This window comes from Spea bombifrons, chromosome 1, assembly GCF_027358695.1.
Source record: "Spea bombifrons isolate aSpeBom1 chromosome 1, aSpeBom1.2.pri, whole genome shotgun sequence".
NCBI classification, from domain to species: Eukaryota; Metazoa; Chordata; class Amphibia; order Anura; family Pelobatidae; genus Spea; species Spea bombifrons.
Window position 1 is genome coordinate 5,730,714 of NC_071087.1, and position 27,795 is coordinate 5,758,508.

The window sequence follows — 27,795 nt, forward strand, 5'->3', positions numbered from 1 at the left end:
TCATAAATAATTTTCAAACCCATATTTATATTTTTGGGAATGAGTACATAGCCATCATCATCTCCATAACATGCTGTACTTGGCATTGCGCTATGACATCATATCCCAGCGCTCCGTAGAGAGAAGAGCGGCCGTGGAGGGTAGTTGAGGGGGGTTAAGGCCCGGTTGGCAGGGGCCCTGGTGGAGCATGGCTGCTCTTGGATCTTAGGGGCCCCCCAAGGCTTCTTGGTGCAGACGTGGGCCCTTTGAAAGTGTCCCTAACCTGCTACCAATCATGTACTATTCGATTGGCTCTTATTTTGGGGCAAAATATTATTTTTGCAGGCTGGGGGGCCCTTAGCGCAGCTTTCAGTTGGAGCCCCGGATTTTGTGTTATGGCTCCAACTGAAATATGGGTTATTCTTTCTAAAAACAACTGGACAGATTGAATTAACGGGGAGCTTTGCAGTCTTTTCTTTTTATCTCGAGGTCCGTTCGCAACTCTCTTTTGTTACATAATGTAGACCGCTTCCTATTGTACTGAAACATTAATATCTGGCTTTTTTAAAGAAAATAATTGTCATCTTATTAACTATAATCGGAAATTCCAAACTGTTCTGCGACATCTTACATGCAATTATAAAAGCAGAGGCAGATGTACTCTGAACAGTCAAAAGAATTCACAGGGAAAAGAATTTTAAAAGCCGCTGGGCTCTCTTCTTCATCTATACGTCCATATATTCACGTATACATATATATACATATATATATATATATATTCTCTAGTCATTGGGCTAGATTCTAGCATAGCCTGGAGCCTACAATGCTTTTTTCATACTCTTTCTTATCCAAAGGTCTAGCCCCGAAAGACCTGGTAAGTTTTTTTTTCTTTAGTTACTGTTTTCGGTTAATGTTAAAAATATTTATAGCTAAGAGTAGAATATTTAAGAGTTTTACCTTTTTGTGGTTTTTTTTAGGAATAAATGACCACCACAAAACATGAAACATAGAAGCCCCTGGATTGAGATTGCACATCATTAATGCAAAAGTGAGATGCGCTTTTTCAAAAATATCTAATGCCAATGGAACCCCGACACTATGTTTTTTGCCTTTAAGACAGTCCAAGATCCATTTCATTCTTCTAGTCCAGTTCTTTCATTGGCAGACCGACATACCGTTGACTTTTTCATCAGGGGTGGAGCTCTATGGCGCAGGAACCCGGCCCAGTAACACAGTTTAGGCGATGGAAGAGGTAGCCGTGTTTACCAGATGAAAATGTACCGATGGCGGCCATTTTAACAACTTGAGGAAAAAATGTTTTGCTCTAAAAAGTATACTTAACACTTTGAATAGTGCTCTGTATCATTTCACATCTCTACTCGTTGAACCAGAAGAGTCAATGATAACGTACAGTTTAAAAGGTCCATCGGCCCATGGGGCAGCTTCAGAAGAGGGCATTGAGAAACATGATGAAGAACGGTCCCCTTTAGAGGATGAAATAGCAGCAAGAGGTTATCTGGTGGACATTTCACTAAAAAAGTGCCCTCTGACACACATTTTAGTGGGTATCTCTATGTTGAATACAAAGCTTCAGCAAATGAGGTTTTGGGGGTATATCTCACCTGAAAGGTCTGTGTACCAAGGACTGTATTATTAAATTTAGGGGTACTCTTAGGGGCGACAATGAAAATATCTCCGAGTTCAGTGGAAATGTTGCGAAGAGAAAAAAATTATTGTTATCTTGGCTTGAGGCCACCAAGAAAGTCAAGTCATGAAGCAGAGCAAAGTCCCCTGATGAAGTCAATATGGCCGCTGCGTGTAGGATGCATTCCCAATGACTTGCTTACGTTAAGTTGTATTAAAGCCAAAGTTCCAATTATTTTCTAACATGTCCAAGAAGATTCTTCAACGTTTTCCTTCGGCTGATATTGACTCACAACGCACACGCGATCCAAAGATGAGTGGCGAATGGTTCGCTGGTTCATAAACTTTATTAGAATATTAATAAAGCACAGTCTGAAATACACTATGCCGAAACATGTAAAAACTTGGAATTCATGTGACGCATAAAGCAATTCTAGAGGGCGAGCGCGTTCACGTCGCTCGCTGGATCCCAAAAACATGTACTCTGCCCGCGCACTGCAGGGGATGGGGTATTAAAGGTGCAGTTCCACTTTGACAAAACATTAATTTCACGTTAAGCAAATAATCCTCAGCAGGTCTACCTCTGAAGGGTTTAATTATGCTTGTTCCCAAGTTTCCATGGCAACATCCTATTGGTGCCTGCTTTTTTTTTCAATTAAGGCATTCCCTAAACAAATATACACGGTTAAAGATTTATTTTGTTTCTAATGCTGCATTTGGTTTAAAAAAAAAAACACATTACGCTACACAAAGTAGGTGGAACAACCCCTTTAAAATATATACCGGCATGGCTACATCAACAATGGAGCCTACGGGAATATATTATAAGTAGCCATCCCACAGCGCCGAATACTAATCTAATAGAGTTGCAAGACTTGTCATTTTTCTTTAATAACTGTGCGTTGGTTAATCAGTTACATTTTCTTAAAACAAATCACTGGACGGTGTATAAAGCACATTCTAATATAGCAAAATATACCAACTTTTTCCTCTTCTCGATTACGGAATCCATTCCGTCAGAGTAAAAGCATCACAATGTTCGCTTGACGTGTGGGCAAAAAAAAAAAAAAAAAATCTGGAAATGAGCGTTTTGGAATTTACATTTTTTTTCAAGATGCAATTTGATGTAAACTATGTCAACTATGTTAATACATGAAATAATATTAATAAAAATCAAATAAATCTAAGGGCCAAAAAAAGAATACAATGGGGTTAGAGTGTGCGTGAGAGTGTATGTGTTTGAGAATGTCCGTCAGACTTGCCGGGAAGTGGTTGCCAGCAGGAATCCAAATCCGGGGCCAAAAATCTCCATAAATTAATTTAAAAATAAAGGTTATTAATGACATAATAATAATAATGGTTGGATTTGATTATGGTTTATGCTGGATGTAGCGGTTCCCCTTTAATTGTTATAATATGGTATAAAATATTTTCCCTTTTTCCCCCAAAAAAAACATGAGGTTAATGTTGTTAGCTAGTATATCACATTAACATGAAAGTGAAACCAGTCATTTCATTTCATGCCACTAAACACTTATATACAATTTTATCAAACACTAGAAATCCTGAACATTATATTTTTCCATTATTTTTTTCTACTCAAATAGATTTTTTTTCACGATTTTATATCTTTATTGTTAAATTTTATACTTTTTTCCACCCCCAAAAGTATATAATCCTTTTATACAAACAATACATTTTAACACACCATAAGATTCATGTGGCTATATTTGAATTTAAGTTAAATTCACACCGGTTAAAGCGAAGCATCCTATGTATATCAGTGTAAAATAAGGAAATATCCTCTATCACTCGTATACTTTTTTTAGCTTTAGAAAACACATTAACTTTTACATAGGAACATTTTTTTTTTACATACAATAATAAGGTATTTGTCATTTGGAATCTCTTTTTGTTAATTCTCTAGGAATTTATACATATAGGATAGCCGAGGGGTCACTTTAATTTTCCATGTGGGGAATATCATCATATACATTTGCCCTTTCCAACAGGTGACTTACTCCAGAGGGGGTATAATGAGACCCCTACGCGAATGCTCGAAAAGCTCTTCCATTGAGGGTACGTTCCGTTGCAGCTCTGGAGCTGCAGCTTCTCCTGAATACAAGTACTTATTTTTTTTTGCCCTATGTTTGAAGAATGCATATTAAAGCACTTGCAACGTAGTTTAATAGGCTTTCTTTCTCACTATTGGATAATCTATTCATTTCGGATTGTAGATACTCCTTTGCCATAAGATTAGAAGCCTTCCTGTTACAACAGTGGTCCGAGGGTCTGAAAGATTAGGAAATCGCATTATAACTGAACTACGTAGGGGTTATATTTCATATAATATGCAGTTTTTTCAGTCTATTCGAAAAATTGTTCATCACTGCCACCCATACCGATCTTATTTGACCACTGTTTCTAATTTTTGACACCATACTTTTGGAGATAGGTATATGTGTCTAGTCATTTCATTTGTGAAATGACTCGATACATATACCTGTGTATTACAAAGCAATTCTCCAAAATATTGAGGGGGGGGGTGGAAAGAGAATTATCAGAATGACTCCAATGAATACCTTTTAATGGAATTGCTTTGTGGAATCTGCCCTCCTGTAAGCTACAATAATTAAGAGCGAAGATAAAACACACAGCATTTACATTCATTAATGGCCACTGCATTAGAAGTAGCTAATTCACTGATGCATAAAGTATAAATTGCTTTCTCCGAACGTTTCTGTACATAATAAGAGCTGTCTTTCAAGCACAGAATGCGGTTCTTCTTGGTGAGCAACGGCAAAGGTACTTTTTCACATCCTGGTGGTAAATATTAAATGAAACTAATAAATATTAAATATTTATATAATGGAGAAAGAATAAAACAAGATTTGAATACATTGTTCACCGTAAAGCACTGTCCCATGTAATAGGCACTGGACATTCTTGTCTTTTGGAGGCTTGACACCAAAACAGTCACGTTGTGTAAAATGTCGATAAAAGTCGATAAGTAGAACCCTCTAGAACCCTACAAAATTCCCTCGTGTCTCTCTGTTACTTTCAGCGCCTCATGCATACTAGCTGCTGATAACCTTCTGTTGATATTCGTGTATTTGCATCTCAGCAAGTTCCAAAAAGTAGTCCTCAGGTCCCTGTTGAAGAAGGCATAGATCAGGGGGTTAATCAGGGAGTTAGTATAACCCAACCACAAGAGTGTCCTCTCCAATCTGAGCGGCATGCAGCTGCATCTTATACCGCAGATAAAAGGACGAGCTGTGGAGAGCAAGAAAAATGGCAGCCAGCAAAACGTGAAGGCTCCCACAATTATCCCAAGGGTCCTGGCTGCTTTCTGTTCTCGTTTGAAGATGGAGATGTTCTTACGATCTTGTCGTATCAGCTTGGACAAGGTGGCAAACTCTTCTACTGCTTTGTTCTTTTTAGAGTTCTTCTTGGGTGGAATCTTCTCTTCCAAGCAATATATTCCCTCTTGTTCATACAGGCGAGGGATGTTTACAAATTTGTGCTTTTCGGCACTGATTTTAGCCGCAATGAAGATCCTCTGATACATTATAAGCATGACGGTCATTGGGATGTAAAAGGCAACAGCTGTTGAGTAGACTGTGTATCCAAAGTCTTGGCTGATCAGACACATCTGTTCCACTGTGACATTTTGGGCCCATCCAAATAATGGCGGAAGGGTTATAGAGGCAGAGAGGAGCCATACGATGAACACCATCTTAGCCATAAGTTTTCCATTTTGTCTTGCTGGGTATGTCAAAGGTCGTGTAATTCCGAGGTACCTGTGAAGACAGAATTGTTTTAGAAAAGTTCATACTCAACAGATATCTAGACTATGCTTTAAAGGGACAGATACTTTATGTCAACATGACTGCTCCGTTATATTAGAAAATGGACGCCCACCACCACCCCATACCTTCGTGTACTGCAGGGCATTTCTTTGTGCTTCTTTTTGCTTGGTCTATTGGCAAGATGAGAAAGATTTGAACACAAATGGAACCAAATGTCTCCTCTACCTCTGTCCCTCAACAGAATTAAGACAGAGCTTAATGATCTTTACTCATAGACCAAGAATGGCAGTAGGATAGGACCTGGCTGGGTTTAATTCGCAGAATTCGATAAGAGTACACAATAATTATGGCAAATATTATTATTTACAGAAAATGTTATAAAAGTTTCAAAGAAAAAACACTCCAAGTGAGTTTTTTTCACGAAAACATGGGTTTAGTGAAAAGCATGGAATAACGCAAATTAAAGCCAATGAAGTCAAGTTTTTTAAAAAAAATTAATAAAAATAAATCTATTGTGGAAGGTACCTAATACAGAAGCTGAAAAATAGCAAAAAATAGCAAACGATTAATAAGCTTAATTGTCATGTCGAACCGTATGCCATTATCCCGTGAACAATAGCGGGAACTAAGCAACAGCAATTACAGACGATTATTATACATAATGAGATCCATTTTGTCCCACGGAACATCTAGCCGTGCTTCACCGAGACGACTTACGAAGGTGCGTTTTGGATTTCAGATTTGTTTACTTCAGCTTATTTTGTGCCTCTTATGAACAAGATTTAATTATAGCCCTATTTCATAGAAAATGGGTAGTTGATGCCTTTCATCGGGCCAACAGAGATAAAGATGTAACGTTAACTTTCGTGACTCCCAAAGTCGGTTCTTCTGATGTAAGATCTTCTAGCTTTCAATTTTGACTTAAGTGTTTCTAATAGGAAAACAGAATGATAGCACTGGGAATACGGGGACCTTTAAATCAGATTGACTCAGTTATGGAGAAGATAACAAGTAATTGTGAGTGTAGAATATCTTACGTATTTAACTAATTCAATAACCCCATTATCACAAAAAGATCCAGGCTCTGCTAATCAAACGGCAGGTCACTGTTTATCAAAACCTTTCGGTTACTATATATGAGTTTAATATATAAAAAAAAAAATTATAATCAGTTCCTTTAAAAAATCATTTAAAAATGTGTTAAAATGACAGCGGTGTTAGCCAATCAGAGCCATTTATGTTTACCACTTCATACCGTTATTAATACTACATTTTCATTATTTATTTCTACTCTGAAATTTCGGATAGTTCTGCGTATTTATTCCATAATTCATGTTTTCTGACAATAACATTTTTTGTTTTTTTTTTTCTTCTAATTTCGGGCAAAGAGGCTAATAAACACAAGAAGCCTGATACAATCACCATAAGGTATCCGTTTAAAATGAGGCAAAAAAAAGGGGGACGTGTCAGTGTGATGCCGTTTCGCATAAATTAAATTAAAATTAAAAGAAAGAAACATTTTATGAGCACATAACACGAATCTAAATGTATATATATTAAATAACCAGGTATTAAAGAGGTAATCAGTGTGGATGTAGCTTGTAGACCATGTCGGGCACCTTAAAGGACATGATAACATCCTGATCATAAAAAGATATATTATAGACATTATATGTATAGAAGTGAACTTAAGAAGATTTGGCCTGATGATTCAAACTCAGATTTAGGATCCACAGGAAGGACTGGAGGAGACCTAGGTAGCCTGACCTTTTACCAGGTAAGTATATCATTATTTCGGAGAGGGCCCCTTACAACGCCCTGCGCAGGTCCACACCCGAATCCTCCGGGTCGCCTGAGCGAGGTCTTGACACGCCCCGCTCCCCGCCCATTTTCCCTTTAAGTGGAGATGTGTTTCCCGCGATGTCAGTGGGAACACCCATTGACATCAGCGGGAATGCCCCCAACATCATTGGGACCACCCATTGACATCAGTGGGAAAGCCTGGCAATGTCCCGCAAGGGAAGACTCCCGGGTAGCCGGAGCTCAGAAGTTCCCAGGTATGTTACCGATGCAGTCATCTCTGAGGGATCATAGCAAACAAATTAATCTTATGGATGCCAGAGCTTTAAAATATACGTCTCGAGACTGGTTTTGGTTTCCAGTGCTGGAATCACTCGGCCTTCTCTTATGTTTAGGATAACGTTATATCTACGCCTGTCCGATGCGGGAATCCCTCACTGGATTAACTACTTTTGCTAGGAAGTAGTGTGACGAACCCTGTAGCATGAGGGCCATAAAATGCCACAGTTAAGGGTCTTAAACACGGTCCTCTAGGGCAATCAGGCTCAGGAACACCAACTTGCAGCAAAACAGCGCTTTATTTTTAACTGTTCAAACAAAAATACCCCAAAACAAAATCATAAAAAGAAATGACCTAGCTCCCGATTGGAGCCCTCTCTAACTATACTATGCTGGGCCAGACTGACCAGTCTAATCACCCACTAACTGGACCTCCCAGCCAGACCCAGCTAAGCCAGGCTCTGGAAAACCTCCCCCAGACAGCACACAAAATGTCCAGGCAGGTATTGCCTCACTTGGCTCAGGGATGGTCTTCTTCAGGGTCTCTCCTTGCCCTGGGAGCGCAGGGAGCTTCCTCTTCCCCCAACAGTCTCCCTGAGTATCAGGCTCCAGGGGTTTTTAATGCCCAGCACCTGTGCCTGATGCTTGCCCCATAGGAATCCGGGACCGGATCCTGCAGACCTCTAACCTCTTAAGAAAAGCCGGCATGGATTTTCCACAGTATGGGGGAACGGAGCATTGGCCCACCCTGCTCGCCAGTTGCTCCACCCCAAATACCCATATGTATAATCTGCATAGCACCTGTACCCAAATTCCAAACTAATCATCTCCCTGGGGTTTACAGCCTCACAGTAGGAAGACATTTTTTCTTCTTGAAAACAATACTTTTCAATAGCTGTAAAAACAATGAGGCAGATGATAACTGGACAATAGTACAAAAAGTTAACACACACACACACAATCAGATGTAGAATCGAGAAGGTTGGACGATTGTCTTTACTGATGACTGTTGAAATGGCCAGCATTTTGTTTAAAATAGCTTTTTAGTGAATAGCCTGGTAATTCTAAAAGGAAAGATTACCATTCAGTTCCTTGAAATAATAACGGCAGTATAACACCATCTAGTGAATAGGACCTGATTGGTCAATGTAACAGCTGCAATTTGTGAAAGAACATTAAAATACCACTTTTCAATAGCCACTGTTTTGGGTTTCTTCATCTTCACTATTTGAGGCTTGGAAATGAGATGCGTAATTCTTTCGTGTAATCTATGACTTTAAGTACGAAGAAACGTAAATTTACAAGAATGTGCCGGATTGAAGAGATTTAGGAGTGAAGAGGTTCAGGGCCTCACAAAAAATGGGCCGATGGGGCCACTTGGCATAACCTTCCTCTCGGGCCAAAGGTTCCAGCCCTCCTCTGAAGCCTGGGTTTACAAATTGCTTAAAGGGAAAACCCAGTGTCCTAATCTGCCTCACCAACAAATAATGCACATTAACCCCTTTGTAACTAGGCATTATTGGGGTTCCATCTGTATGGAAAAGGGACCCCCTGGACCAGTGACGAAGAGGGAAATGACTGCTGGCCTAGGCCTGAATGGCTTGTCAGCGTCCCCTGTCCTCATTGGCTGAGCCTTGCAACTTTGTTGCGGGCCCTAGGGGTTAAAGGAAGGTGAAGGGGGATCATCTCCCTCTTTGCCTTCCTGAAGCTGCCTATGCCCTACCCACAACAATTGTGTCTCGTCTCTTATTTTGGGTATTGGGTGGGTATTTTCTTCGGGCTATAGGCCTAAGCAGTCAAGATTCTGATAAAAAATAATTTGCACTAGATTTACCCACAGGCTCTTATCGGCTCTCACAGACTATATTGCCGCATTTGAGATCAAGGAAACTTTAATCTGTGCTCCCAGCTTTTATCCATTTGAGTGAAACACGGAACAAAGTGAAAGGCATTCTAGTGTTTAAGTAAGAGATTTCATTTGTATCGCAGCAACGTGGACTTCAGTTGGACGGCCGGCACAGGAATTGCAGTCTGATGCTGTTGTGCGATAAGAAGCGTTCTAACCCCGCCACATCTGCTCCTCTGAACTGCATCAGTTTGGTGAATTAGTGATCCAATTCAGGATATGACAAATAGGGAAGTGTCAACTAACGCCAAATTCATGTGGAGTCATCAGATCTGGCAGGCATACAGCATTTATCATAAATGTACTGAGGATTTAAATCGATATACTCCTTTTAGTTCACTTTTTTTTGTCTGAATCCTAAAGAACCTAAATTGCACCCTGCACACGTGCAAAAACCAGTGACCATGCACAAAAGGTAACTCTCACCCAAATTCTTCGGCACCAAACAAATATAGTTTTTATGTAATCTAATGTTTTCAGGCAGCTGCATATTAGGCATTTGTATGAGTTCTCACTCTGTTATCAGAGCCCAATCTACTAGGCCTTGACTCTTTATCATCACTCTCTTATGGTAAACAATAGAATGGCCCTGTTTTAATCACCTAGACGGACACGCTGACTACTGAAAGACTATGAAGGAATGGACTTCATTAGCATTGCCATAAGGAATCAAATCAGTGTGTGTAACCAATGAGCGAGACAGGATCCCAGGAGAAGACAGCGATGGTCCATGGGAACAGGACACGTACTGAAGAGTCAGAAGTCAGGCCAGGAAAAAAACCAGAACAAGAAGCGTCACAAACCAAATTGTGGGGCAGGATTACAATCGTAAGACAGACCGAGTCAGGATGCCGGAATTGTGGAAACCAAACAAAATTAGGAACCAAGAGCACAGTCAAATGGAAAGCAGGCCGAATATTCCTTAACACATACATCAACCAAGGGCAATGAGCAGGAGAAGACCCAGCGTTATATAGGGCACTTCCGTGTTCATCCAAGGGCAACAGGAAGGATGAGTTGCATAACAAGCCTACATGACGCGGCCCACTTGCGGCTACAGAGGTAACTCCTGACAGAGTGGTGTTTGAGCAGGGAAAGTGCCCCAGAATGACACATGACTGACAGGGCCTCTAGCTCTGCAGATAAAGGAAGTTTAGTTGAACAAAATGACATAAAACCAGGTTTGCGTCAACACCGACTGACTGTATACGGCACTGGGTGTCATGAAGAAAAATATTTTTTGTCCATTTAACTGACACACACACCTTCTGTCGACCACGTCCCCAGGCTTGCATCATTCCAGTATTCTGAAACATAAATCCTGTCACTTTATGTGGATGCCAATGAGACAGGGGAAAGGTCAAAAGCCATTTCCTTGCTGTCTGGTTTAGTTAAAAAAGTGAATAATCATCAGAGGAGTCAGATTTCCAAATATTTCTGATTTTTTTTTGGGTCTAAATCTCAAATCATAAAAAGTATTCTCCATTAAAAAATCCTACATCTGAAAGCAGGACCTCTGAGGTCTTCATAGGTTATGTGACTGTACAATTGGGCCGTTGCGTGACCAGCTCCCATGTTGAGTGACCAAGCTCTCCTTCCCCTATGGGGCTAGCTTTTTGAAGAGACAGGGCTAGGCCCAAACAATATTTAATGTGTGGGGACTGGACAGGGACTAGGTGGGACAAAGACATCAACAATCACCTCTTCTGACGAAATAACGTTTCTCTACCCAGAAAAGGACAAATATTACCCTAAGGAGGAGGAGTTCAAAACCTGAAGACTTCTAAGTTATCCGACCTGAAGTCGCCCAAGCCATGGTAGGTTTTGCGGGAGCTCAGAAAGTCGTACACCAAAGTGTTTACCGCATTTATAGTTTTCTGCATAAACTAATTCATTAAAACCCAGTGATTCACCTCGTAAGCATTACTATTTAATGTCTAGAAAACGTTATGACTTATCAGGATGATGTATTATAATTAAATTATCCCTATCTTGTAGAAAAGCCGAGTTAATTAGCCACACCATCCCGCTTTCATATATAATGTATAAGCATTTTGTTTGCCTTTCCCTTTTGTGTTTTATGCTTCAAGGTGAGCCGTATAATATCTTCATGGATGATTGGGCTATCGCTCTGCTGGGAAATGTACTTCTAGTAACGCTCGATCATGGTTTAGCGGTGTCAGTGCGGTACCTTCTCTAAAAACTATTCCGCTACCAACCTTGACATTTGTAGTTCATTATCATGGCAATCTGTGCCGAGGTCACCTCCACGGGCTTCATGACATATTTGTGTTACTGCAATAATACTGAGCCTTTTCTCCAAATGTCGTTTCACGCTCATTATGTTTGATCTGTAATTTTCTACTTTACCTTCTCATGCCCTTCTCTCAAAAAGAAGAAGGAGAAACTAACAACGTAGTGAATTTAAAGAACTAGAGGTACAGCTCACCGGAAATTTCTGCAGTAGACAGAAAGAGGGCCACAATATATTGTGGAATTTTGTAGGATACTCAAAATGTGGTTCTTGTTACTACAACCAGATTTACACAGCCCACGTTCGACCATCCAGTTGAATCATGTACTGAGTAATTTTTGCAAACTAAATTTCCCTGAATTGCCTGATAATAGACATGTGCATTCTGAAGGAGGGCCCCCGACGAAACAAATGAAAACAAAGTTCCCTGGGTGGGCAGAACACTATAGAGATAGAATCGCGGAGAAAGAGATGTGGAGAAATGCTTCTCTTTCTCCACGATTCTATCTGCATGAGTCTGACCTCTCAGTGCACTTCCGCAAAAGGGAAGAACCACAGGGACAGCTTATCTCCAATTAGGGGAGTGGGTGTGTCCAGAGGCTCCACCCTTTTACAGAAGTCCACCGGGAGGCCATATTCTCAGAGAGGAGGACAATGAAAAAAGATACAAGGAGAAGCAGACAAAGAAAGAAGACAGAAGAACAAGAAGAGTCAAGAGCAGAAGCAGAGCTTTGGAAAAGGAGACAGGGACATGGGAGCGGTTGACAGAGAAAGTAGGGTGGCATTGAGAGACAACGTGAGAGAGTGTGAGCGAGCATAAGTATGAGTGTGAGAGCATGAGAGAGAATGAGTAAGAGTGTGAATGAAAGAGCATGAGAGAGTGAACAAGGGTGACAATTAATTTTTTTTCCAGAATGGAAAACTCCCTCCGGATTTTGTCAGAACCGAAAGCGCAGGAAACAGAATTTGTTGTCTGAACATAAATGGACCAAATGTTTAAATAAAAATAATAAATTATCTGAATTATTTTTGGTCCACTTGCACAAATGTACCAGAGATGTCAATACTGCCATATTTTGTCCCGATGGTGTGGATGCTGGAAATAGTTAAGGACGTGTGATGGAGAGAGGAATAAGATGAGAAACTGAGATTCCTCTCTCGTTTTTGGAACTAATCAATTGTGGGCACAACATTCATTTTCCTCCCTGCTTTAATTCAGTTACAGAAACTGACATCACACAGACTATTTTAATAAATATTATGTTTTTATGGAGAAAAAAAAGCAGTTTATTTATTTGTTCATATAATTGCCTCGGTCTGCTGCAAAAAAAAAAAATTGATTTTTTGACAAGGCCGTGTCCATTTATCAAACGCGCTTTAACAAAATATAGATTGGCTCTAAAGTTACGTCAGCTTTTTGAAATAAATCCCGTCAGGTTGTCCTGAATGTCTTTATCAAGTAATACATTTTACAAACAACACCGTGAAACTATTTTTTAAGCTCAAAATATTGGTCCGTAAAGTTTAGCAGATATTCTGTCTCCATTCCGGATTACCTAAAGTGTCCATGGCCTCTGAGACAGCTCAGACAGGAGGTTTATAAATTAAAGGGTAACAGTGGGGAGGGGATATAAAGTAACGGGGAGAAATAATTGTACAGGTTAAAAAGAACAGAGAGTAGAGATGGCTGCTCCCATGGTATACACATAAGGTGGGTTTCTTCACATTGGTTTATTTTGTGTACAGAAATGCAAAATGCAAGAGTTTGGGGAAAAAAGTTAAATTTTAATCTCTTATGTTCATACATGTTGCCACCCTGGCTCCGACACCCTCAGCCGTCGGCCGCACATGCATTATAGTCAAGGCACCTAAAGATCACACAATACAGCAGACAGAACTTCTGCAAAAGTGCCGATTAGGAATCGGGAGAGGTCCATGGAGAAGTGGACGAAGAAAGATGAATTTTTTTTGGAGCAGCGGACGAAGAAAGAAGACAGAAGAGCAAGAAGATTCCTGAAAAAGAAGCTGAGCTGGGTGGCAAGGAGACAGGGACATGGAAGCGGTTGGCGGAGGAGTTAGGGAGACATTCAGAGTAAGTATGGGAGACTGGATGAGAGTGTGAGAGAATACGAGTGAAAAAAAGCGTAAAGGACCATGAGAGAATGAAGGAGGATGAGTTAACATTAAAATGCGTACGAATCTAAATGTACATGTGTACAAAACACATTTTTAGAATATATATATCTTGCATGGGACATTGGGGATGTTGGCGATGTTGGAAAAAATGGAGAAATAAGGAGAGGAAAGGGGGGCAGGGGTTACAAAGAGGTCCTGGCCCCGTAAAAGTAACTAATTAATGGCATTTATGTCAGAGATGATGGAAAATAAGATCAAGTCCTCCGAAACTCTGACAACAGCCTTTAATCTTGCGAGTCGTGAGATCTTTAACTACTTAAGAGTTAAGAACTATCTGACTAAAAGGTGTAGTATTAAAAGATGAGATCTATAGTCTATTAAGAGCAGTTTTCAAAATATCAAGACCAAAACAAATAATGACAAATCGTATTAAAACTGATAGAAAAAAACATTAAGGAAACCAATTCCAACATCCATCAAAACTTGGAACAAAGAAGAAGAATATCAGTATAGAAGATGATGAATGGTACAAAGCATTCAAAAGAGTCAATAAAGAAGTACATGGTCCTTCGTTAGTCGAGACACAATATAAATTAATAAACAGGCGGTACATCGTACCAGTAAAATTAGCTAAAATACACTCCTTGCGGGAGGGCAGGTGTTGGAGATGTAATGTTGAGAAGGGTCTGGTGGCATTGTGCTAAGATCAGACCTTTGGGGAATATGACTCTAAAAATAATGCAAAAGTTAGGAAATGTCACACTCCCAACAAAAACCTGAAACGAGTTTATTGTATCTAAACTGGCCGTCCCTATGTAAAATCCAAACTATCCAATGGCCATCCAATGTTTAATTGCGACAAAAATCTTAATCGCAAGAAATTGGAAGAACGACCAATGGAAAGAGGCATCAGAAGACGCAAGCGCTACACAAAATTGGGATAGATGGATTGGATTAGTCCAAAATTGGGAAAGAAAGAAAGAAATCTATAAGGCCAGTTGGAAATGTATTTATTTGGGAATGGTTCCGCAGGTGAGGGACGACCAGTTGGCTGAAATGCGATGTCTTGGTTTGTAAAGGTATTGAGTTTTATGCTCCTCGTCTTTAAGAGAGAAGATGTTTCACAATGGCTCAAGATCATTGTTGACGAAGAGTATTGTATGTCTTATTTTCTTTTACACAGTGCATACGCATATAGAATGATCCGGTATTTATATACCTTTTGTGTACGAAAGAATAACAAAAACAATAAAGATCATAAAAAAGTAGCTACTGAAGACAACAGTTGTTGAGAAGAAGGTGAGAAAAAAGAAGGAATGTGAGACAGAAGAAAAGGATAGACAGAAGAAAGTTAGAGAACATAGGGAGGGAGAGCGAACAAAGGAAAAGAGAGAAGAACGAGGGAAAGAGAAGTAATTATATCAATGATTTGTTGTTCAGATGAAAAGATTTTGAAAAGTGTAAAATATATCTTTGGGATTCTGAATGTTAGCAGAACTTTTGTACAAAAGCTAAACCAGTTATCAATAATGTACCCACCAAACGATGTTATGTTTGAAAGAACTCTCTTGCTGACCCATTAAAATATTTCGGCGTGAAGCCTCATCTCCAGCTCCCAGGACCAGCAGGATAAGTGGAACTTTGATCTGCCTCGCATTCCGGATGTTACACAGCATAAGGGAGAGCAGTATGGTGTGCGGAGGATGCTATAATTGGGAAGCTTTTCAAGTTTTAATTTTGTAGCTTCTCCCGCTGTGTTGAGTGCCTCTGCTGAAATCACAAAGACGCCATCAAAAGAATGAATGATAAATTTGCCGGTTCAGGAGAATAAACAAGCCAAACTTTATGAGAAAGCCGAGAAGCTAGAAGCCATGACTGTGGCCAGGCCATTAAAACTATGCTCACGCGACCCATGCGGTCTACAAGACAGGGGCACTCACGAAAAAAGCTAATTTATATTCAGCGACATCATTCAACCGCAATATAAAAAATAGGGTTTTTTTTATGTATTTTTCTACTGACAAGGGTATAGAAACTTTTTACACTTTTTCTTTTTTTATTATTATTTTAACTTTTTATTATGTTTTCATTTTGTTTTGCATTGCTCTCATTCACGATGAAAGCTTTAAAAAAAATTTTGATTTTAATGTAAAAAAATATATATATATCTTGTAGGTCTCTTTGAATATGGAACATTTATGGCCATCGGGCACACCGAGCAAATGCTGGATACGCCCGGCCGCACGGAACATGACCATGAAAAACGTAGTGTATGGCCACGTGTGTCAAGCAGTTGGCCGTACTTAGGTGATCGGGTCTTAAAGTGTCAGGGCCACGTTGTCATCGCCGGCCAATCCACTAGCCATCAATTTGTACTCTTTAAGATAAGTCTCTTAACGTCAAAGCAAGAAAAGCCAATGGAAAGGGGTCCAGGTGTTGTAGAACGACACTGGCTGCTGCCACTTAGACACAAAGCTTTTGAGGTTTGGCTGCCACCAACTCCTCAGCTGTTAAGAAGCTACAACTACGGTTTCTACTGATGGCCAAGCATCACGGAAAGGTTTACGACAGCTAGAGAACTGTTTTGAACCAGGGATTCAAACAAAAACTCATCTGTTTTGCGCTGGTATCAAATGGGACGGCATGAGGAACATAACTTAAAAGCAAAGGTGATTACTTCTTGGGCAGAGATCAGGTGAGGGATGGAAAAATAGGAATATAAAGGATGAAAGCCTCAAAGAAAAGGAAACACAATGGCACCAGAGGTTTACGTCTATGTACTGTATAATACTTTCAAGTTCCCCTATTTTAAGAGGTAAGTCCTATAAACGAGCACAAAGTAACATGGAACATAATAAAATTTGCCCGAAAAAAAAGGTAAATGGTAAATAATCCTTGAGTGGGATTGCCCCAGCACAAGTGAACGCAGGGCAATAAGACAACTCTGCAGATCTGCAGATCTATCGTGGGAAGAGATAGGAGGGATATCACGTGAGCTGGAGGGTCCTGGCGTTGAGCGGGGGAAAGTTGGTAAGTATTATTTGTAATTAATCATTTATCATTAATAAATCTTTTTTATGATACATGTAAATCATATATTCTGTCTGTAAGTAAATGACTTTTTATTAGCATTTTGGGGGAGAAATTCAGCCTACATTCGTCAAAAGGTAAAACTGATGATTAAATAAACAAAAAAAATGTTTTATGGTTTAAATGATGAAATTCACGTTAAAATCTGCTTCTGTCTTTTGCAGATCAGTAAAATGATGTTCCTGTTTTTCTGGAATCTTCATGGCTGAGCGATAATTACCTGTCACGGTCTACGAAAAGAAAAAAAAAGACTAAAATGACAGAGGAGATAAAGCCTGAAACGGTGTGTTTGGTAAGACTTCACATCCACTGTCAGAAGTCCTGCATTGTATCTGCTCTGCCCGCTCTCTACTACTACTTAGAATGTAAGCTTCGTGGAACAGGGAGCTCCTTTCCTAATGCATCCTACCCTAATGAAACGGTCTGTAGACTGTTACTTGTTATTTGACAGCTTTTATTCTACCTCCTCTGTATTATACTGTAACATATTAAGCACTCAATACATAGTAACGATGTCTTTTTAGCTACACCAGCGCTCCTCAGTCTTTTTCCTCCTCCCTTTCTACCGCTAAAAGGTAGAATCATAATCTGGGTTTGATCAGACACAGGCTGAAGATCGTTGGCCTGTTTGAGGTCCATCCATTGACTTCTTCTCTGTCCTCTGGGAGTACACACACTCTGGATTGTTAGAGGGCGAGCGTGCACTAACGTGGCGTCTAAAGACTTGCTCACAAACTATAGGCTACTAAGCACGCTCTACAACGTCTCACAACCCCAGTAATCTGTATTTTAAACAATCAACATTGGCCAAAGTCTAAGAATAATATCTGGAGTGGTGTGGAGTTTGGCCTCCTCTCGGTAAAGCAAATCTAAGCCTCTGACTCTCTCGTTTTAGGTTATGGCCTCTTTTCTCCTCTTCTCGTTCTCTTTTAGTATCTAAATGTCTCTCTTCTATCCCCTCTCTCTCTCTCTTCTTTCTTCTATGCCAGGCAGTTTGAGCTCACTTAGTCTTTCCAGATATTTAACAATCCCATCCTTTGGGAGCAAGGGTTTTTTTTAAGCTATTTTAATGTATTTCGATATCTTTCATCGGGTCCAATGGAGTTATCTGAGGCTTTAAAAGTTTGTATATTTAGGTAATCAACCTACGTATCATTTGAAATGTTCTATAATAAGCATGAATCCTGCTGATGTCATCTACAAAATGAAACCAAATGTGTCCCGACATGAGGTGGCATTACAGATGTATTTTAACCCCTTAAGGACAATGGGGCGGTCCTTAAACCCTAAACCCATTGAAAACAAAGCATTTTGAGCCCGTACATGTACAGGCTTTGTCATTAAGGGGTTAATAAAATGATTCCATAATGAATTTGCTATGAGGAACGTGTGAGCTGAGAAGGTTGATAATGGAAACCTAAGCCAGTCTAGAAGTATTGTTAAAATTAAATAAATCATTAATATCCGGCTCCTAATATTTAAAAATCCCCAAAAGAGGGATCGTTTTGGGTGGGCTTTACCACAACTTTATATATATATATATATCACTTTCTGACCTGTTGATACCTGATAAAGGCATTTGATATAATGACATTAAATATGAAATTAAATGAATATATTAAAATATATCAATGCCTGCGGTGACCAAGTACGGCATTTAGAATACAATTAATATAGTAATATTAAATTAAATATCAAATTAAATTGTTGAAATTAACATGTTAATATATGACTAAACCGACTGTCACTAAATACGGCATTTAGAATTAAATTGATATAGTAATATTAAATGAAATATCAAATTAAATTAATTAAATGAACGTGTTAATATATGAGTAAGCCTATTGTCACTAAATACAGCATTTAGAGTTGATTTAATATGTTTTTTTGTACATTGTTTGATTTGTTAAGATATTTCCTGCTGTTTTTTATACACATTATTGGGGCTTTTAGGGCAAAACTGATCAGCTACTAGAAAAGAGGGGTATCTGGGGCGGGAAAAGGGGATGGAGGGGTTTGGGTCTAAAAGAGGGACTTTAGAATATTGTTTTTACTATAAAAGTGAATCTTGTATCTCTTTTGGTAAAATAACGATTCATTGTTTCAAATTTCTGAAGAATGTTTTTTTTTTTTTTTGTCTTTCAAGACTTTTGTTTTATTTGCCGCAGAAGCAAAGGCCTTATATAGAAAAATTCCCTTCCACTAACGAAAACAACAAAGATTTCTATTTGTTTAAAAGTTCCAGGCAGCTTGGCTGTTGACAGATGAAAGTAAATATTAACGGAAATATTTCTGTTTGTTTCAATTCTTATCTCCGCGGCCCGCCTCCGTATACCGCAATCTGCTGACACTTTATGCTCGGCAAACACAGTAATCAGATGTATGGTTTTAAGTTTGTGAAAGTGATGTTATAAAAGCCCATATATACCTCTCTATAATCAGTCTATAATTGACTGAGCAGGACAGAAAAGCCATCATGCACTTTATATATATGTGTGTTTATATGTGTACTGTATATATATATATATATATATACAGATAGATATATATTGGTATAGATAAATATATATGTGTAAATTTGTATGTATATATATGTATATTTGTATGTATGTGTATATATATATATATATATATATATATATATATACTCACACACACTATATAGACAAAAGTATTGGGACACACTTCTTAATTATTGAATTCAGGTGTTTCAGTCAGACCCATTGCCACAGGTATATAAAATCGAGCACCCAACCAAGCAGAAAAAATGGGTCATTCTGAAGAGCTCAGTGAAGTCACTGTGGGGCTGCGATAGGACGCGTGGCGCTGTGATAGGATGGGAGGCGCTGTGATAGGACGCGTGGCGCTGTGATAGGACGCGTGGCGCTGTGATAGGACGGGAAGCGTTGTGATAGGACGTGTGGCGCTGTGATAGGACGCGTGGCGCTGTGATAGGACGGGAAGCGTTGTGATAGGACGTGTGGCGCTGTGATAGGACGCGTGGCGCTGTGATAGGACGGGAAGCGTTGTGATAGGACGCGTGGCGCTGTAATAGTACGCGTGGCGCTGTGATAGGATGCGCGGCCCTGTGATAGGACGTGTGGCCTTGTGATAGGACGCGTGGCGCTGTGATAGGACGCGTGGCGCTGTGATAGGACGCATGGCGCTGTGATAGGACGCGTGGCGCTGTGATAGGATGGGAAGCGTTGTGATAGGACGCATGGCACTGTGATAGGACGCGAGGCGCTGTGATAGGACATGTAGCGATGTGATAGGATGCGCGGCCCTGTGATAGGACGCGTGGCGCTGTGATAGGATGGGAAACGTTGTGATAGGACGCATGGCACTGTGATAGGACGCATGGCACTGTGATAGGACGCGAGGCGCTGTGATAGGACATGTAGCGATGTGATAGGATGCGCGGCCCTGTGATAGGACGCGTGGCGCTGTGATAGGATGGGAAGCGTTGTGATAGGACGCATGGCACTGTGATAGGACGCGAGGCGCTGTGATAGGACATGTAGCGATGTGATAGGATGCGCGGCCCTGTGATAGGACGCATGGGGCTGTGATAGGATGGGAGGCGCTGTGATAGGACGCGTGACGCTGTGATAGGAAGCATGGGGCTGTGATTGGACGCGAGGCGCTGTGATAGGACAGAAGTGTTGTGATAGGACGCGAGGCGCTGTGATAGGACGCGAGGCGCTGTGATAGGACGCGAGGCGCTGTGATAGGACGTGCCGCGATGTGATAGGACGTGCCGCGATGTGATAGGATGCGCGGCCCTGTGATAGGACGTGTGGCCTTGTGATAGGACGCATGGGGCTGCAATAGGACGCGTGGCCCTGTGATAGGATGCCCCCTTTGCAGTCAGTTTGTAAAATTTCATCCCCGCTAGATATTCCACGGCCAACTGCAAGTGATACTATTGGAAAGTGTAACCGTTTAGGAACAGCAGCAACTCAGCCACGAAGCGGAAGAGTCACGTAAAGTCACATTCAACAGATTAGGATGAACAGAGCCTTTAACAAAGCTACTCTGCCTGTCTATCTATCTGTCTGTCTGTCTAAGCCTAAATTTGGTATTCGGCGCGGGGAGTCTACATGCAAAAATTCGGAATTAGAAACATAAAAACTATAAATTATGCCGCCCATTATCAGCCTAACTGCTAAGGAGATGCAAGACGTCTCCCTCTCATGCTCCTTATGGAAGAGAGAAGTCGTGGGGTTGAGTAAGGAGGCGGAGTCTAAGGAACATGGGGGTGGGAAACACAGGGTTAAGTTCCTGCGAGTCTCTGGTCTCAACATTTTCTTCAACCATCTTGGTTGTGTCTGAGCACCAGTAAATGATGTCATACCCCCGCACTCTGACTCAGTCATGGGGTATTTACTGTATACTACACTTGTGCACAAGGCCCAAAATCATTTCTCTAACCAAAATTTTTACAAAAGAGGGTCATAAGGAAGATAAAGGATTTGGGGATCATAGAGGGACTGGTCATAACAAACAGGGACGCTTGGGGGGCATGAAATGGAGGCGTTGTTAGATTTTGCATAAAGGAAAAAACTTTGATGCAACCGATCCTTAAAAGAGGGGGATTTATCTGGTGGTAAAATGGGCTTGAAAGCAAAAAGACCACCCAAAGCCCTTGGCCTTTGGGGGAGGGGTTTGCTTAATGAGGGGCAGGGCTAGCTGCATATGTAGGTGGGGTTGGGTGGGGCTAACCACATGCATGGGGTGGGGCTAGTATCACAGGTGGCCGCAGGCATGCCTAACAAAAAAATGGGAAACATTTCCGACTTCTTATTTCCTATGGCATGCATTCTGCGCTTATTTCTGAATGTACTAAAGACTTTTTACCGAAAAATAATTCCTATTCTGCTATTACGTTCTCTGTGTAACCAGCATTCTATAAAATATACAGTAAATGTCAAAAATATTTGGAAAAAGGCTATTTTAAAAAAAATGATTGTACTAACTGCTGAGCGAGCGATACATTGTGACTACATGAAAGAACAAAGCTAATTTGGGACTATTTTAGCTATGGCAGACTAACATTTTCTTTGTTATTATTTTTTGTTGCCAATATTTTACAGCAAATGGGAAAATGATTTGCAATTTGGATACGACTGACATTTTTGAAACTGGATTTTTTTAAGGATGTATTTATTGTGTTCAAATGCCAATAACAAAACGTGTCCTCGATGAATTAAAATCTGTGGCTGAATGGCTTAATTAACTCCTTAATCTCTTCCGGAAATGCAGCTGATTGGCTCGTATCATGGCATGTAAGATGACGAGATCCCCGGTCATTATCAGATCCTTCGTATGAACAGTCAGGGCAGGGGCTTTCAGCATCAATAAACTGATTTCTTTATAACCTTTATAGTTCTTTATGTTTTTGTTCTTCAATCGCTGTCATTATTTTGGAAATATTTGTTTCAAAAACTCCATATATGGAAAACGTGATCTCCGGCATCCTGTGGCAGAATTAGCATTATCTGATTAAAATCCTCTTCTAACGTCCTCTCCCTTCTCTTCTCCCCACCCTTACCAAGGCTGCGTGAACCAATCAACAACAAGCAGCATCTTCACAATAGAGAGAGAACTGAATGGGGAGGAATAATGATGTAGATCCTGGGAACAGGAAATTAAGATGGCTGCTCCCATGGGTCTCTATTCTCTAATACATATATAATCATCTGTAAACAGCGCTCTATAGGTTGGATAGAGCTGGAAAATGTATTATTTTGAAACTATGGTCAATTTCAAATTGAAAAGGAAAATGTGTTTGGACAACGCAGGGAAGCTGAACATTAAGTGACTTGGGATCCATTAAGCCCCCCCAGCTCAGTGACGGGACGTCGACCCCCCGTGCTGTACAATGGAGGTCTGACTTGGATGTTTTGTATAAGGTACTCAGTAGCTTCCATTAAACCTGTCTTGGGCTTTTACCGTAATCGGCTTCATTTTGAACAACATGACGCGGAGGGGGCAGTAAATCCTCTTAATACTTCCTCCTATATGTCACAGCGCTTTATTTTCACATTTCCACTCGTTTTACCCGTCTACGCTTAATAACCCTCTTAGCATTGACCCTTTAAGTGCCAGATGAGGGAGGAACACTTTTTTCTTTCTATCCTTTTTCTCTCCCTACTCGTCGTTTTCTTGGATCTTTGTCCTTTTATCTCTTTTTCTCTTGATTCCATTAAAATCAGAGGTCCAATTTGCCTGGGTGTGATGGGAATGCGAGGGGCGAGCCTTCTGTTGGGGGTCTTCCTGCCTCCCGCTTTCCCTTTGACTGACTGGTTCCTATACGCTGGAGAGCTGAGCGCCAGGGAAACAAGTATCGTATAATTACTAGATTTCACTCATTCTGCTGTTATTATTTACTTCTAAATAAGCTCTGGATTGTTTATGTAACCCACATTGTGCTTGTCTTTCCCTGTGTCTCTCTGTTCACATTGCTATCCTCAGAGAAGGCGGTAGATACATGGGACAGCCTCCTAGCAGAAGTGGTAGAGGGTAATACAGTGAGGGAATATAGACATGCATGGGATAGGCATACGGCTCCTGAATCTAAGACGAGACCAACGGCTGATTAAGGTTTCAGTCTTTACAGCGGTAGAAACAGGTAGTAAAGACTGTTTCTCCTTCTTAATTTCTTCTTCCTTTTTAATTCTCACTCTGTGTTTTCATCCTCCTTTCACTGACCGTCTCATGCACACACACACACACACACAGCGTGATTACGCACCACTCCGGGGAGAGATTTACTAAGGAATGAGAGAAGTGAGTGTATACGAAAGATACCATGAGAGAGACCGAGTCTCTGCCTGTCTTCACTCACTCCGCAGATGAGTGATGCTTAGTTCAACTTATAATAGGAGAACTGACAAAAGAATGCAGATAAGAACAGTTCAGCTCGTACAATCTGCATATTTCATTAATATTAATCATTTAAATGGAGAGATTTCTCTCAATGGAGTGAAAGCTCTCCAGCTCATCACGGGTTAGTACATCTCCTTCTTCAGGTTCTCACAAACAGCTTCTCTCTCCTTCATACTTCCTCGCTCTCACAGACCCTCTCTCCCCCATGTGCCTCACTCCATGTAACGCCTTTTAATGGACCAACATCCTAAACATCCCTCGTTTACACTTTAACTAAGACATTTCTTTCCACGTCGTCAAACACACATCTTCTTACTCCTCCACGCAGACATTCTTTCTCCCTGAAACAGTTTTCTTGTTCCTTCTGTTGCTACAAAATGTTACGTTATTTTTTTCTTCTAAAGACGCAAACTGATAAAAATTTCAATCCAAATCAGACCACGGTTTGGTTCAACTGGTTTAAGGAGATATCAAAAGTCTCCATTCTTTATCGAAGCAGTAAAATGATGATCTAAAGATATATTTTAAAGGCTGATTGCCTCTGTTTTTTTTAATGTAACCCCTAGAAGGATGCCCATAAATTGGACAAATTGGGTCTTTGACTCAATGAAGATACCTGGAAGGAAGGAAGTCATAGTTACGTAAAGCAGTTTTTGAAGATTTTCACATTTTATTTTATTTTTTTGGGGGCATGGATGTGTGAGAGAGTCCTATCAAGGGGTTTGGCACCACAATAATTCACCGTGAGAAACCTGCGTGTAGAAGAAGCTCTTGGGATTAAGACATGGAGGCCACAAGATCCAAGGGATTATTGATGAGGAACAATTATTGGGGTAAAATATGAAGCAACCAGTTCAACCGGGGATCGTTAAGGCTGCACTTTACCCCCCATGGACTCCCAGATAGTGGTGACCACTGTGGTGAAGAAGCACAGCCATACAAATAAACTTCACAGCAGATGACACTTGTGGTCAGCTTATGCACCATTCACTCGTGGTATAGACATCAGATGTGTCAACATTACAATATCTCTTACCTGTCCACACTGATTACACACAGAGTCATGATGGAGGCTGTGCAGCACATGACATCCATGGCAATAAAGACATTGCAGAAAACCTTCCCGAAAAGCCATTTTCCACCAACCAAATCCGTGATTATGACAAAAGGCATCACAGCCACGGCCACCGAGAGGTCAGCAGCTGCCAGGGACACCACCAGGTAGTTAGAGGGCTGTCTTAATTTCTTCACTATACAGACGGAGATGATCACCAAACCATTGCCGGCAATGGTGAACAAGGTGATGATGGAAAGGACAACCCCAATGACAATCTTCTCAGTGTCTCCATAGAGTAGGATCTCCTCTCCACAATCAGTAGAGTTGGTTCGGTTGAGACTGACCAAGTCTTGTCCACTTGTAATTAAGGGTCTGTCAGTCATGAATGCAGATGGGAGTGGGCTCTGGTGGTGACAAGCTGGTTCTGCTCTGTGTAAAAAAAGAGATTGAATTCTGTCATCTGCTTGGACTGGACCATACCATTTTCAACTTGACCACCTAAGTGGTTACTTGCCTTGGATTCGGATACTGATATGCAGACAATGTAAGGGCAAATAACAATGGTTTAGGACTAAGTTTTAAGGGCTATTAATCTAGCAAGCATTTGTACTCCGGCTGTTTGGACTACAACTCCCACTGCAACATGGCTGATAGGACTTGTAGACAAAAGAAAGGTAGAGTGATTGTCTCTACGCCAGAGTAAGAAGAAACATTCAAGGACATAATGTATTTTTATTGCCTTATTTTTGTTCCTTGCAAAAAAAAAACTCCCACAGGGATCTTCCTTGCAGAGAAATTACTTCCACTCCAAGTGACACTTTCAGAGTTTCAACCTGGTTTTGTGTCATCTCCTATTAAACACATCAGGCCCCGCAATCTCTGCTGTCCCGAGCATTACTGCGTGAATGTAACAGGGTATTAAAATTGCTCGGAATCAATGGTTTATGTAAGGGAATTTCTGAATGACCCACATATAAAAGACTAAGTTGACAAGACATTATTCTTTTTATCCCCCCCCCCCAGATGTATTCAGGTCACCGGTGGAGAAAGGCAAGTGCTGGCACTCTAGCTATGGCAGACTACAACTCATCAATGATATCAACGATGGTCTGGGAGTCATGGGAGTTGTAATGTGCAGCAGCTGCAGCATCAGAGCTTGTCTTTCCAGAGCTGTACAGAGTAAAGCTGTTGGTATTTGGATAAGATATACAAGTGTGTGTTCACCTTATTTCATACCTGATGCTGCCCTATAGGTAACCCACTGGCACACAAAGGGTAAACAGATAGGTAGTATTAGCAGCTAGAGATACCTCAAGTTGAATGCTAAAATGTACCAATTGATTCCAATTGGGGATGGTTATACTTAGTACCATACAGCCCTTGACTTGTCAGATGGTAGAGATATTCTGAAGTCACCTGTATTCAAGCAGGGATTTCAACTATGTAATGGCACTGACAGATAATGGTCTAGTAAGTAGAATATAAAGGGGTCAACTTCACAGATTAGGGTAAAAACCATGAGACTTGGGGGCAAATCCTGACAGTTCCCAGGTATGCCTGACAGTAACATTGTTATCAAATGGACTGACACCTTTATGTAACTTACAATAGATGAGGTGAGCAAGTAATATACACACAATGCAACCGTATTACCCCAAGTGCCACAGACTATAGCTGTATCAAGTACCTGTTACAGGAATGCTGGCAAGTGCTTGGCAGGAGATGCCCCTAATGACTTGGTCAGACATGGTCATCTTCTCCACACCTGCATGGGCTCCTCACTGCCCCAGGGATCTTAGCCCAGCTGAGTTACTGTCAGGTAGGTCCTCAGGTGGCTGAGAAGGTGTTGGTCCAGAGGTCCTCTCTCCTGGTCCAGAGAAGCTCTCATATGCCATGCATACACGTGTTGTCCAGAGCTCTCCTTACTGTCCATCACACCAGCTCCCAGCCCTGGTTCTTCTCTCCCATGGAGAAGCTCCTGTGCTGCTGCCTGATGGCACTACTTCCCTGCTCACCAGAAGAAGCAAAGTCCTACTGGCCAACCCTTGCAAGGAAATCTTCAAGAGCCCTTTACAAACCTCCCCAACTGGCAGCAGATGACTGCAGCCCACTCAGCACCCCCTCTCCGCTGTCACTCTCTCTGTCACAGTTGGCAGTCTGCTAAGCTGCAAATTCCTGCTAATCCTTTCTTGTTGAATCAGTTCTGTGACATTAAAACCTACCATGCGCCAAAAACAAAAAAATAAGCCCTAACAAAGGGTTAATCTGCTCTTTTTTTCTTTTCTTTTGAACAACCAAAGCAGATGACCCTTTTTACAAATCCCCAATATCCATCTGGGCACTGTTACATAGTACACCGGTTTGGGTTGTAAAGGGTTAATCAGTTGTTAATAAAAAGGACTAGAAATAGATTGCATGCTTTTCATACAACCCACCTGCAAACCCCATAATAGGCAGATAATCCTGGCTGCAAAGGGTTACATCCAGCAGCCCCTTTGTATCCATTCATTCCCTTTTTTAGTGAATGAATGGATACAATTTGTTTTACAACCTTCTCCTACACAATGCCCATGAATGCTTCAAACACATCAATCCTAAATAAATAGTGATGCTACATAACACGAAAAAAGCTTCAGGGAGCCTTGGCCATGAAGGGTTAAGAGGAACAGATCTTCATTTTAAAGCAGAATAAAGGGTTAAACTAGACAGTCCAATCCACATCATGTCCAACACACCCTCTTTTAGTCTGTTTAAACAGATTGTATGAAATGGCATCAACACAACACGGAGTCCGACCTCTTAAGGGTTAATATGAAAAGGTTCCTTCCATCTGAAATCTTTTTTGCCATAATTTGCCCCCACCCCCTAAATTTCAGCCAATAGTCAATCTTTTTTTCCTGTACCTGGGTTTTCTAACCATATGATTGCAAGCTCTTGGGGTCTAGAGAGG

The 27,795-nt window shown here is 40.8% G+C and overlaps 1 protein-coding gene across 1 annotated transcript; it reads right to left on the reverse strand.

Annotated features, from left to right (window-relative positions):
* Nucleotides 1-3,966: 3,966 nt before the first annotated feature.
* Nucleotides 3,967-26,839, reverse strand: LOC128477896 (5-hydroxytryptamine receptor 7). The gene is made up of 3 exons (XM_053458104.1): nt 26,533-26,839; nt 24,825-25,274; nt 3,967-5,423 (listed from the first exon to the last, which is right to left on the reverse strand). The coding sequence occupies exons 2-3, from the start codon at nt 25,226-25,228 to the stop codon at nt 4,652-4,654; spliced, it is 1,176 nt and encodes a 391-aa protein (XP_053314079.1). The 5' UTR covers nt 25,229-25,274; nt 26,533-26,839; the 3' UTR covers nt 3,967-4,651.
* Between the last annotated feature and the right edge of the window lie 956 nt (nt 26,840-27,795).